This window comes from Melozone crissalis, unplaced genomic scaffold (genome assembly GCF_028551555.1).
Source record: "Melozone crissalis strain CALT ecotype California unplaced genomic scaffold, PUWL_Pcris_2 ptg000006l_1, whole genome shotgun sequence".
Lineage (NCBI taxonomy): Eukaryota > Metazoa > Chordata > Aves > Passeriformes > Passerellidae > Melozone > Melozone crissalis.
The window spans coordinates 8,727,439-8,741,034 of record NW_026535784.1 but is presented as its reverse complement, the minus strand read 5'-3'; the positions used below and the strand labels follow the sequence as shown (position 1 = coordinate 8,741,034).

Sequence of the window (13,596 nt, the reverse complement as noted above, 5' to 3'; positions counted from 1 at the left end):
AACAACTGTGTCTGCTGGCTGAGTAAGCTCCCTTCAATCCTAACAGAATGTACGTGGTAGCTCAGGCAAGTGAGAAGGCAGCATCTAACCAGAATGTTCAAGAAACATGCTGATTTTGAAAGTTGGTAGAGAAGATTAAGTAAATGTTTTGCTTGGAGCACATTATTATTTTGAAGCATAGGAATGGAATGTATTGCTGAATTCTGAAACTGATGCAGTCCTTTACAATGAGAGAAATCTTTTATGTGTTTGTGTGTAATACTAAAATTATACTGTCGTTTTACTGTACATGCACCATCTGTGTTTAGCACTTGTGAATCAAGAGAACAAGAGAAAAAATTGCAGAGATTGAAACACGTTCAGAAAGAATGTTATTGTTTTTATATGCAGAAGTCCAAGAAGAAAAAGAGAAAAGATACTCTTGTAGATGAAGAATCAGAAGATCATGATTTTGGTGAGGAACGTGTAAAACCCATCCCACCTAAAATGGCCAATAGCCTGGAAATAGAGCAGCAGGTTAGAGAGAAAGCTGACAACTGCAGAAGGAAACCTGGAGAGCCTATTCTAGTTCCTGAGCTGACCCTCTCAGGAAGCATAACTCCAACTGAGCAGTGTCCTCGGTAAGATAAATGTTGGCCAGCAAATTACCTTATTTGTGAATTTCTATAATTTATTAATTGCTTGTTTACACAAGTTCAGATGCATGAGCTCACCATTCTGTTTCACCTAGTGATGAAACCTCTGCTTTTGAAGGTGATATAACTTAATTAATTTTCAAGTCACATATAACCTTGTACATAGTTCACTTAAAAAATGCATGTCTGCACAATCCCTTTGAACCCTCTGCTATTCCTTGAGCATCTGCACAGAACAGAGTGCAGACACAAAGAAACTGGTTTCACTGTTTCTGGGTCACTGCTGGCAGTACCACTCTCATTAGCTAGTCCTTTTCACAGGGTCTGTGCTGTACTCAACAAAGGGAAAAGAAAGGAATTGTGTACTAAACCAGATTGCACTGTGGATAAAAGAAATAAATGCACTTGTTTTCTGTTACTTTCCATATTTGCACACACAATTTAACATACATCTGCTGTATTTCAGTAATTTAAACACTGCTTTGTTTTGTACTTGGTTCACAAATAGCCTCATCAGGGAATACTGCTTGGCTGTTGTACTCCCAATGACTGAAAACCTCAAAATTTTAACTTGATATCATTTTTGTGCTTTGGAGGAAGAGGGTGGAAGAGAATTTTATTTTTCATAGATAACTTCTTTTATATGGAGTTAGTTTTTGTGGATCCAAAATTTTACTTGATCATTTTAAAATAATTTTATATTCACAAGAAGATAAAACACCTGTTAAGTAAGAGTTCTGAAGTCATTCCTGTATAGTGACTTTTTTGGAGGAATACCATCTATTTTTAGGTGGGTTCTGTCTCCCCATGAAAAATCAGATTTTCATTAAAAATAAATAATAAAAATGTTATTAAAAATGCTATGATAGCTTGTTTGACATATTTACAGAGCAGAAGTTTTGCGACGAGAGGATGTGAAGAAACGCTCAGCATTTATTAAAGTCCTTTTCAACTCCAAGGAAGTGTCAAGGACTGTCACCCGACCAATAAGTTCCGATTTTAGAGTTCACTTTGGACAGATTTTCAATTTACAAATAATCAATTGGCCAGAGAGTTTGAAACTACAGGTAGATGTTGATTTATTGCAATAACTTTTAAAGATGATATAAAATGTAATTACTCCTGCTGTGCTTGTGTTTTGCTGTGTGATAGTGTCATAAAGACTGAAAAACTTATGAAAGACCTTTTGTAAATCATCAATCTTACCCTCCTTCCTTGCTTCCCCAGTCATTAACTTTTAACTTTGCTGCTATGTTTTTGATGCTTATGCTTTCTAGAAATATATAGTAAAAAGCTATAGTTTGGATGGGAGAAATTAAATAATTGGGACTTGTGATTAAATATGTTAGTGGATCAGCCTCTTGATTTTGGAAAAACTGATTTGTGTTGCAGATCAAATTACTAACATGGTCATCTTAAAATGTTGTTTTCCACACAGTAAAACCCTCATAATGTTTACTGGAGGGGAATAAGAAAAAAATAATTTTTAGTAATGTCTATGATTGCACTTGACTTGATCAGCAGTGCAGTTAATTCAAGGTACTACCACCCCCAATTCCAAGTATGAATTAATAAATGGTTCACATATGTACTTTTCAGAGTTAATATGAAACAGGATCAGGATCCTACTTCTCCCTTTAGAAGACTCTTCTGGTTAGGTAAAACAGGTAGCTCAGGGAAAGATGTAAAAACCCTTTTCTGCTTATTTATTTATATTATTTATATGCATAAATTGAAAAGGAGAAGGAAGACCATTTTCCTGGATTCAAAACACTTGAATGGAGAAACCACTGACATCACTCTGAGCCTGCAGCTGGCTAGGAAAGAGAGGAGCAACCTGCAGTGCTGCCAGGATGGGGACTGTGTGCCACAGGATGGGGACTGTGTGCCACAGTCTGCCTTTCATGTCAAGGGAGAATGAGCCAGGCAGAATCCCTCCAGGATCTTCAGCTGATCCAAGGGAATGTCTCAAGCAGTTGCATATTGTACAGTGATGCTCTTAAAAGCCTGGCTTTGTCCTACTTTTCTCAGGTGCATTAGAAAAGTGAAGAAGATGGACTTGGACGAAGGATTCACATCAAGTTAAGCTGCTGATAGCTGCTGAAATGTCTGCTAATTGGATATTTTAGAAAGTGAAATAATACAATTGCCTTAAATTGTTTATTTCATGCTTAAGCCATAGTAAAACCTTTTCTCTAAATACCCTGCAATATGTTTTCAGCTTCTCAAGAATGCCCATGTAAATTGCTTCCTGTGTCCCCCATCGTATATTTTTCCTAGATTTATGAAACTACAGGTATCAGCAGTACCACCCTGTTGGCTGAAGTGTTCTTACCTGTTCCTGAGACTGCAGTTCTGACAGGCAGTGCTCCTCTGGAGGAAATAGAGTTCAGCAGTGATCAGCGTGTGATGCTGGATCATGAAGGAGTTGGGAGTGGTGAGGACTCTGGCTTTCCTTAGCTCAGTGTTTCTTGTTTTGCTGGAACCATGTAGCAGTAAGAGGCTGGAGTGGGTTTCAGAATAAACCCTGCTAAGAGCCTTCACAGCTTCTGTACCTGAGTCTTCCATAATTGTCGTGATTTTTATTATTGAAATTTGCTGTGGAATTTTTATCTCTTACTAATTTTAAGCTCTGCATAATAAAAATGTGTCTGTTTATTATTTGTTGTATTGTATTAATGGAGCTTTACAAGCTATAGAAGCTGTTTGGGATTTTTTGAGCATTTAAGTAATCAGGCCTCTGACACTGCAGAGCAAGCAGATACTAATCATTATAGCTCCAGTGATTTTAATGTTTTAAACCACTGAAAAACTGTCTGTAGAAGCGCATATGCAGAGTAATTTTTTGTCCCCCTATTTACTTTGTTGGCAACCTGCACACACCTTTTCCCTGGGGCTTTAGGCTGAAGATAAAACAAAGGAGAGATAGGAAAAGGGGAAACAAAGAATACATAGCAGCATATGGAACTTGCAAGTGTGTATAATGAATTTGAACAACATTGTGAGATGACTGGCTTGCATAAATTTGCCATATATAAATACAGATAAAGCTGGAGCAGAATAGATTAAAAAATGAGGAGGAAAAAAATAGGGTAAAAAAAATCATTACAGTAAATGTCACTGACTATGATGACCATATGTACAATTGTGTGTCAAAACCTTTAGGACTGACTTTTCAGTCATTCATAATTCTTTTGACTCGGAATTTCTGTTTTGTTAATATCAGTATGCTGAATCTGGAAAGTACCAGAAATATTTAATGGTGTGCATCTGTGGAGGAAAACAATGAACCTTTGGCATAGCCTTTCCTTCCAGCTCAAATGGAAGGCCTTTCTGTAGGTGTAATGGAATCTTTCACTCATTATTGTAGAACAGAGTTCTTCCCCACAGCACACAGCAGAACCATGGTTCCACATGAACCTTTTTATACAAAGGCACAGGTTATTTGACTACTCATTTTCTGGAATATTTTTAAATATATTAAGATACTGTGTTTGAATGCATAAATTGTTCTTTGGATTTTTCCCCTTTGATAGGTGTGTCCTTTTCATTTGAAGCTGATGGTAGCAACAAAATGACGTTCATGACCTCTGGGAAAGTATCCAGTAGTGTCTCTTGGGCAGTTGGAGAAAAAGGAATCCCCTTAATTCCTCCAGTATCTCAGCAAAACACAGGCATTCCAAGGTAATAAGACATGAATTTTCAGTGATTCATGGAAAACTGATTGTACTAGTATTAAAAAAAATAAATTATTTCGTAATCAAGACTTTAATATATCTTTTTCCTCATATTTAGATATTTTACTTTGTGCTGTAACCCTCTGCAGATATCTTAGGGTACATGTATTTGGTAAATGTATTTTAGTTAGAAATTATACTTTTTAGCCTATTATTTCTAGAAAATTCAAGCTAATTAATTCAATTTTATGATTTTCTAATAGAGAGTGAATATATTGTCAAGGAACCTTCCTGTAATTATTTTGCTGAGAGCAGAAGCTCCGCTTCTTTCTTATCTGAAGTGCATTTGGAGAGGCTATGTCTAATTTGCCCTGAGGCTGCAAGTTGGTTATTGTAGATTATTTGTCCATTTTGTTGCTTTTATTTAATTCCATAAAGTCGAAGAGATGATACATAAAGGCTGCTTTTGTAACATCCTTAGGCATCTTCACTATAAACCCTTAAAATTTTTCCCATAGTTATTAATACTGAGCAAGTATGAGTACTTCTTTCAGCTGATTCATTTGTCAGTTTTTTTTTTATTTAGAGGCTGGACATTGGCTTACAAATCATTCTGTTACTGTTGTTAACCAAGCTGCAGCCATTCAAATACTTTGCTGATCAATATATCAGAATCTGCTGACTTCAGTGAAAGCAGAATAGATGAGGTTAAAATGTAAAGATGGATTCCCAACAGCTAACTTTAACTCTGGAGACAAATCACTGTAATAAATGGAAAACTGAAGAATTTCAGAAGGAAGTTTTCTGTGAAACACTCTTTTGTGAAACACCTTGTGGAGATGAACAGCTCCCTGTGACTTTCCATTGTCTGTTGGGAAGGTCAGAGACAGGATTTTCATGACTAATGTTAGCTTTTGCTGCCTGTGAGCTTTTTAGCACAAACGTGATTCAGTTGGCATTTGTTCAACACTGATGCCTCAAGATAAACTTGATGTTCCTGCTTTATCTGCTGCTCCAGTAACTGCTGGGTATTTGTTTGTAACCAAGCACAAGACAGACCTATAAGTTTTAAATTTTTCTTGGAAGTACTCAAGTTAAGTAGAGATGAAAGACAAACTAGCACCCCTAACATGAGAAGGGGCAACATCCACTGCAGTGGTATTTGGCTAATAAATAACACACATGTCCTGGTGTATTGGCCTTATGTGTCAAGGTTTGAGTAGCAGTGAGCCTTCAGAGGTGGCTCCTGTGAGAAGATGCAGATGGCAAGCAGGGCAGTGTACAAATGGCCTCCAGACTACCTACCATACTTCCTTGAATACAAGAAAGTGAGTGGGAGCACCCAGAGGATAAAGACTTGGGACTGGTAGCTACAGGGAGGATCATAAGTGGTGCTGCATCACAAGGCTGCTAGGGTTTCCCAAGCTCAGGCAGTGTCCTCTCCAGGCAGCATGCAGTCTGGACGTGGCAGGCAGAGCAGAGTGCTGGCAGCAGTCCCAGACATGGTGAGGGGATGATTCAGGGTCTGTGCAGAAACAGCGAGGAGGGGGCAGAGATGTGGACTGAAATTCAGAGCTGAAAGCACCATCCAGGAGGAGAGGTCAGAGACAGGAGCTAAGATACAACACAAGCAAGGACTGTATGTCTGAGATGTTCTTTGTCAAAATTTTTATATTACCTTTCACTGTGTGAGGCAATTTATCTTCTTACTTGCAGCAACATGGAATAGCATAGGTATATCAGGAGTATATCAAAAAGCACCTTATTAGCTGTATAAAAGTTGTCTTCCATCTTTTCCTTCATATTTCCCATTTACTTTGCTTTGTGATTGATCATTCTCTCAGTTTCATAGTTACAACTAAGAACTGTGAACTGGAATCTGCTATTCTGGTTGTGGGGAGCTTTTTGGGTTTTTCTAAGATTGTTTTAAATACTTTTTTTATATTGCTAAATCAAATGTGCTTTAGGTGTAAGTTGTGTCAATTCTGTCTTTTTAGTGCTTTAAAAAATATTGATGCTATTGCATCCATTGGCACATCAGGCCTAACTGATATGAAGAAACTAGCTAAGTGGGCAGCTGAAGCAAAACTTGATCCCAATGACCCAAACAATGCAGCTCTGATGCAGCTGATCATGGTGAGTGGTGTTTTCAGAGCTGAGCGGCTGCTGGAGCTGTGGAGCTCCTGATCCACAGAACCTCCCCAGGCAATCTGCATGCATCCAGGGAGGTAGCAGCATTTGAATTTGTGATGGACATACTTGTGTGAATGTTAAGAAGCAAAATATCTATTAAAAATATGATTAATGCATTTAGTACCGGGTTGTTTACATATTAATGAATATGATTTATTAATTCATTCAGTAGTGGCAAAAAAAGGTGTAATGGAATGTGCATACAGATCAGTTAATAAATTAAAAACAAAATACAGATTTTGAGTTTGTTGTTTCCTTAAAGTACAAGGGAATTTCCAATGTACTTGTGTGGTACTAGATAAGAAGCTGCTCATTAATGAGGATTGCACAGAGATCTCAGGTTTTGTAGAGGCTTCAGCTTTTCTAAACAACAAATTGAGGAGCTGTGTACATAGCTGTTTAATTTACATGTCTGTTTATTTACATAGCTGTTTAATTTACATAGCGATTTACAAAGCTGAAGTTCTGTAAATGGATCTCCTTTACTGTACAGTTTCCTAGGTTACTCTGGCATGTTATAGTTTTCATACTCTCTGATCTTTTGTTTATGATACAAGGAAATAGAATTTTATTACATTCTGTAATGTATAATCTCATATGCTTTGCTCAGCAAAACACTGCTATAAAATACTTGGTGTTTGGTCTGTGTGATCCATCTTTATTGCTTTTGCTTAAAATGAACATCCTTGCAATATGCATGCAAAACTTATAAAAGCTATTTTATAGATTTTTGTCACTTTGTATGAAAAAGTTCATATTTTTGTTACTAATTTAGATTACTACAAGCGGAGAAGCACATGTTCCTGATTTCTTCAGATTGGAACAGTTGCAGCAAGAATTTAATTTTGTTTCTGATGAGGAGTTTAATAGATCAAAGAGATTCCGACTGTTGCAGCTCAGAAATGAGGAGGTGGCAGAGTTCAGAAACTACAAGCAAGTCCCTTTGCATGAACGAGAAATCAGTGAGAAAATCTTCCAGGTAGAATGTTTTCTGGAATACTTCTTTTCTAGTTTAAATGCCTATGATATTTGACTTGCAGTTAAGTCAAGTGTTTCTTTAAAGAATGTAAAGCTATGCTGACATGAAAAAAAAAAAATATTCCTTCAGTCTTTTCTAGTGGTATTTTCATCTAATTAAACTAGCTTCCTTCCAAGGCAATATTTCCACAGCCATACTTCATTCAGAGTTAAATAAAACAGAAAAACTGCTGTAGGCAAAAATGTTATGAGTTAGTAGTTTTCGTTAAAGGTGAGATACTTTTTAAAAAAGTGATTTTAGATATAAAAAGGTAATTTAGAGATAATTCAAGTTTAGGCCTATTAGCTTTTGAGCCCTTTTTTGGGGGAGGGGATGACTATTAGAAGCAATGACTCTAACAAGAATTAAAACCTTTTTTTGTTTCATTAGAGCCTGTGTTACAGATATTTCTGTTTTAGTACATTGCTCCAATTAGCTCACCTTGCCCTTGCCTGTCTGTTAATTACCTTATTGAAATGCAATGTGTGCAATTTTTTAATTTGGGTTATACTTCAATTATTTTTATATCAACTCTGTTATTAGTGTTAATGCATTTTTTTTTTGTTCTTAGCAATTCATGTAGCTAAGGAACATTTTAGTATGTTCGTTAACTTAGGAGGGACAGAGTCATCTCAGATTCTGGAAAATGCTGTTTCATCCCTACTTCTTCTGACATAGATTCACTTGAAAAATTCTTTTTTTCCTTTCTATTGTATGATAATATTTTTAAAAGATATTTATTAATTCAGACTTATCTCTTTGCAATAAATATTATTATTTTTTGTAAGTTTAGATTAGTTCTGTATCTTTTATTTAAAGATGCACCACATGTTTGCTGCACCTTTCTGATCCAGTTCATTTTATGGGCTATTTTCATTCATTTTATGTAATCATTCAAAATTTGAAAACCATAGTTTAAGAATTATTTTGATGGAGGTTTGTTGGTTTTTTCCATTAAGATAAATTGGATAAACCCATGATTGCCCATTCCAAGTTTATTTTATGTGCTGTGATCTTCAAAATTAAGTTTCAAGTGATTTGTTCCCAGTTGATTTACTAGCTGTTTGGCAAAAAGGTCTAGAAGTTCATAGAATCATGGAAATACTATTTGTAAAATATTCTCTGGAGATCATCTGGTCCTGCTTTCCACTGAAGTGGTGGTACTGTTGCCAGCACTAGATGAGGTCAGCTGTTTATTTGTCTAGCCAAGTCTTGAAAACCTCTAAATGGGAGACTCCACTGCCTTTTTGGATAACCTGTTCCAGTGCTTCATTATCCTTCCAGAGATTGTTCAAAAAAAAAGAAAGAAAAAAGTCACATCCAACCTGAGCCTTCCAGGTTGTGTTTAATGGCTGCTTTCCCTTGTTGTACTGTCTGGAACTAGAGAGATGATTCTGGCACCCTGTCCTTTTGCCCCTCAGAGAGTTGTGAGCAGATCCTGCATTGCTCATTAATCTCTTCCTCACCAGACTGATGAATCTGATCACCTTGACCAGTGCAAGAAAGACTCTGAAACAATGGAGCAAGTCCAGCACAGAGCTATCAGAATATGTGCACTGCTGAAGCCATGACCTACAGGGAGAGGCAGGAAGGACTGAGGTTGTTTGTGCCTAAGGAGGCAAGGCTTGTGGGGCTTTCTTACTGCACCCTTCAGGTACCCAGAGGTGCAGGGAAAACAGAGAGGGACTCATCCTAGAGGTGAGATGATGATAGACACAAGTTACTCCCAAAGACATTGCAGTTAAACATAATGAAAACATTTTTCACAAAGAACGTGTTCAAGTTCTTGAGCTCATTGTCCATCAAGTTTGTAAAATTGCCATCTCCAGAGATACTGAAAATCCAAGGCCCTGAGCATTCTAATTGGAGTTGTTCTGATTCTGAGAGTTTGGATCAGATGGCCACCAGAAGTCTCTTCAAATGTACATTAATCTAAGATTCTGACCTCTTCTTGTAGGTCATGTCCTCTAGGCCTCTTGCTGTGTTAGTAGCCCTTCAGTGGATCCCATCCTGTGTCTCCACATGCCTCTTGAATTGGCAGCTGCAGACTGGCTGCAGTATTTCAGGCATGCCCTCTGCAGTGTCAGGCTGGAGAGCATGCTAGTTTCCCTTTGTCTGTAGGACATGCTGATCCTTATCTATCCTATGGTTTGCCTTTTGCCAAAAGAACATGTCTCTAGTTGTCAGTAAACCCACACTTATTTTAATATGGCTGTTATTCTTCTGGTTGATTTCCAGACCGTGCCAGTGCATGAAATTTTTTGACCTTCAATACAGAATTTTCCCTTTTTATAATTGAGGCTTCAGTTGTCATAGTTTTAAGTCATAAAGAGCCCTCTGAACTATGGTTCAGTCACTCACATTCACCACTCTTCCTAATCAAGTATCCTTGGCTAAATTGCTGTCAGTACACTGAGTTTCCTCATCCAGGTCACTTGTGAAGAAATTGAATATAATCAATCCCAGGGGCCCTTTGCTTTTTAGAGGACACTAATTAGACATTGAGCTGTTTGTTCTTACTGTTAGAGCTCAGACCTGAAGATGAATTTTACTGAGTACTTTTACATAAGTAGCTGTGGTTCTGAAGCCAGTGTGATTCTCAGGTCCTGGGAGAGCCTCTTGTAAGCTCTGGTTTTTGCTTGAAAGCTGAGTGTTACCTCCAGCCTTTTCTTATTTTATGAGACACTTTCCTAAACTTGTGAATAGAAGTTGCATCTCTGAGTAGAGCTTTCACTGTAGTCCATCTGTCTCTCACAGCCCTGAGAGATATCCCACCAACATACTTCTCCCTAAGAACCAAGTGCAGTTCTACTCACCAAGTGAGTTTTACACCCTATGAAAAGTAATTACTAATTATTTGGAAAAGTACTTAATAGTATTAAAACACAGTTCAGATTTCTGACCATCTTCCAAGAAGAATGCATCACTTCTGTTTGTAAAGAACTCTTCCTGTTAAAGCTGCAGTAAGTGAAGCCACTTCCAGTTCAAATGGAATTTCAGTTTATAACAGCAGGTCAAAGTTCAGCTTTCAAAGAAGAGAGGGAAATTGTCGAGTTATTCATTGTAATTTAAACCACATGAATCTTGTAATTGAATGGTATTCTTGTCTCTATTCATGAAAGTTAAGCATATATTGTCTACACTAGCATTAAAAATAGCTTTACAAAATTCTCACATCTGCTGTGGTTTACTGTGGTCCATACAAACTTCTTACATACAATTTATTAATGAAATACTTAGCATTTTTTCTTATATGTGATAAAGTATTGAATATATATTGAAGCACAAACTGTACTAAATATCTTTAGGACTATGAGAAGAGAGTGCAAGAGAGGGATGTGATTGACAGCAAAAACTACCTAGATGCACACAGAGCAGTTGTTGCCAACTATCTGCAGAAGGTAAGATGCTAAATATGTGCTTCACCATATTCCTGTAGGCTGTATGTTGCTTTTGTACTTGGATACTTTATTTCCTTGAATATTGCAACCTGATTCATCTCTAAATGTGACCTACAGACCTCTTTAAAATTCCAAGTTAGGCCTGAAACTGGAGTAATTGAACAAATGGAGGTCTGTGTTATTTAATGCTATTGAGAATGATCCAATATACAAAATGACAAGCCATTCTGTGTATTTCTGTCAGTTCTGTAAATTCTTCTTTGCTCCAGTGCCCCAGAGTTTTATACTGTTGAGTCCCAGGAATTCAGTGATTTCCCTCCTCCCTGTTTTCTTTGTTGTAGGCTGTGATGCTAAGAACTTAATTAGCTCCACGAAAGTGGCCCTAATCACTTCTAAAAATCATTTAATGTAATGCACAGAGTCTTGTTCTGCAGCCTAAGGCAGAGGGCATATCATCTGTCACATTTACCTTCATTGTGGTATTATGGTAACATCTTCCCTTATATTGATTAAATTAATTTTTCTAGTTTTCATTATATTAAGATGACATTCTCTTTAATCCTTAGGGAAAAAGAAGGAAAATATTCATCATCTAACCAAGAAAAGTTTACAATTTCAGACTGACAAAAAAGCAAGTGTGAAACATGGCTACCAGTTTCTTACCAGTTGTGTAAACATCAAAAAGTATATCAAATCCTAGCCTGCCAGCAAAACATGAAATATGATGATAAGGTTGAATTAAAGTAGGACAAAACAAATGTTTGGTTAGAATGCTTCATGAAAGAAGAGTAGAGAAAAAAGTGTTTAAATCTTCCAGGCAACTGCCAAAGTCCAGATTCAATATGAGTATAAAAATGATTTTTGACAAAGCTGTCATGTCTGTGTCAGCCCCAAATGTTTTGCATGGCATTGAACATATGGGTTTTGCAGCACACTGAATAGTAATGGAGTAGTACAGAATAGCACACATTATAATACCTTTGTTTGCCTCTTTCTTCGATTAAATACAAGTAGCCTTTTTAAAAACAGTACTTGGATACTTCACATTTCTGTAAATTGTCAGATGGGCTAGAAAATTAGATTTCTTGTATCAGAACTGAAATTCAGTTCACTCCAAAATGCGATCTTTATATGTTTATCGCTTCTGATGTTGTACTAGCACAGAGTATAAAGCCACTACTAGCATTAGTGCTAAGAAAAAAGGATAAAGGCAATATTCTTTCAGTCTGCTTCCACATACTCGTTAGGAGATGAGGGAAGACTTTTATCTCTGTGCTTCGCTCTATGACCTCAACAAAGATATGTAAGGAACTAAGAATTTTAAACATTTATTTGAAATCACAGGATTTTAATGCAGGCTTCACCAGTTCTGTAGCCCAAAGTATTTCTTTTGATCCACATAACTGGTGCCATAAAGATTTCTCTACAGCCTTTTTTGCAACTTCATTTAGATGTGGAAAACAGATGTCTGTTGATGTAATTTGTTTCTGTAATTGCTTCTGATGGTGAGCTGTAAGCAGATAAAGGCATAATTTTTGATTGTATGTTTTCATATATTCTTCTGTTAATCTAGCCAGTCAGTTTCTAGAGAAGCATTGTATTGGTAAAATGAGCTGCTCTTACATTCTAAAGAAACAGCTGGAGGAAAGAAATTTTTCTTTCAACTAGGACCCTCATAAAATTCAGAAAAAATGAAGAATCTGTTTGTGGATGTTTTGTTTGTGTTTAACAATCAGAATGCAAATATTGGCAGTGGGTCTGGGTTAGAAATGCTCTTCTGTCCCTTCTCCCTCCCCGTTGACAGGTTCGAGAATCAGTAATCAAACGTTTCCTCATAGCAAAGCACCATTTCATTCTCTCTGACCTTGTCAATGAAGAGGAGATTCCAGGCCTGGGGTAAGGACCTATCTTTATTTGTTCCAAATAAAAGAAATTAATGTAAAACCACCTGCTTTTTTAATTTCTGTTTTACAAAGTGTGTTAATGTGACTAACTGATGTGACTTTGTGTTTAGTATAGTAGATAAACTTGCAATCACTGTGTACACCTCTGCCAGTACAGTTTGTTGATAAACACCTCTGTGTACAGCTCTGCCAGTACAGTGCACTGATAAACAAAGTGTAGTAAAAACTTCTTTAAGAAAAAGCTTGGTTTTGACAGAAATAAAGTGGCAGCGTGTAAATAACAGGATATGATGCATTTCTGATGAGCTGAGCATAGTCCAGCTGGTGCCAGATTGAATATTTCCAATTTTCAGGCAACTATCAGAGTTAGTAACACTATTACTGACTGGTTCTGTAGGTGATGCCTCCTTACAGTCAGTGCCTATGCCCTGTAAATAATGTGCAATAGATTTTTAACTGTAATTTTCTTTGTTTTACTTCCCATATACTTCTGATGCTGAATGTTGTCATATGCTGTTTATGTTCAAAAAATATACTGAGTTTGGAAATTACTGCTTTTCTCTTCTAAGATAATTGTTTCTTTTATTACTTGAGCACTTTCTTTAGATTTTTGTTTCAAATCACATACCTATCAATTTTAACATATATCAGTCATCACAGCATAGATGGTTCTTAGTGTTGTTCACTTAAAATCTGTGTAAGTAAACAAGTTGTGAATCTTTTTTTTTTTCTTTCATGTAGAAGTTGCTTCTGTTCACTCTAAACACA

The 13,596-nt window shown here is 36.7% G+C and overlaps 1 protein-coding gene across 2 annotated transcripts in view; it reads left to right on the top strand.

The window, feature by feature from the left end:
* Window positions 1-13,596, top strand: part of CC2D2A (coiled-coil and C2 domain containing 2A) — a 54,283-nt gene that overhangs the window by 21,631 nt on the left and 19,056 nt on the right. For both annotated transcript variants that reach the window (XM_054294968.1, XM_054294960.1), the window contains exons 13-20: window positions 391-620; window positions 1,525-1,702; window positions 2,916-3,072; window positions 4,172-4,319; window positions 6,310-6,448; window positions 7,281-7,484; window positions 10,832-10,924; window positions 12,729-12,820. In XM_054294968.1, coding sequence (XP_054150943.1) covers window positions 391-620; window positions 1,525-1,702; window positions 2,916-3,072; window positions 4,172-4,319; window positions 6,310-6,448; window positions 7,281-7,484; window positions 10,832-10,924; window positions 12,729-12,820 — 1,241 coding nt within the window. The remainder of the gene's footprint in view (window positions 1-390; window positions 621-1,524; window positions 1,703-2,915; window positions 3,073-4,171; window positions 4,320-6,309; window positions 6,449-7,280; window positions 7,485-10,831; window positions 10,925-12,728; window positions 12,821-13,596) is intronic.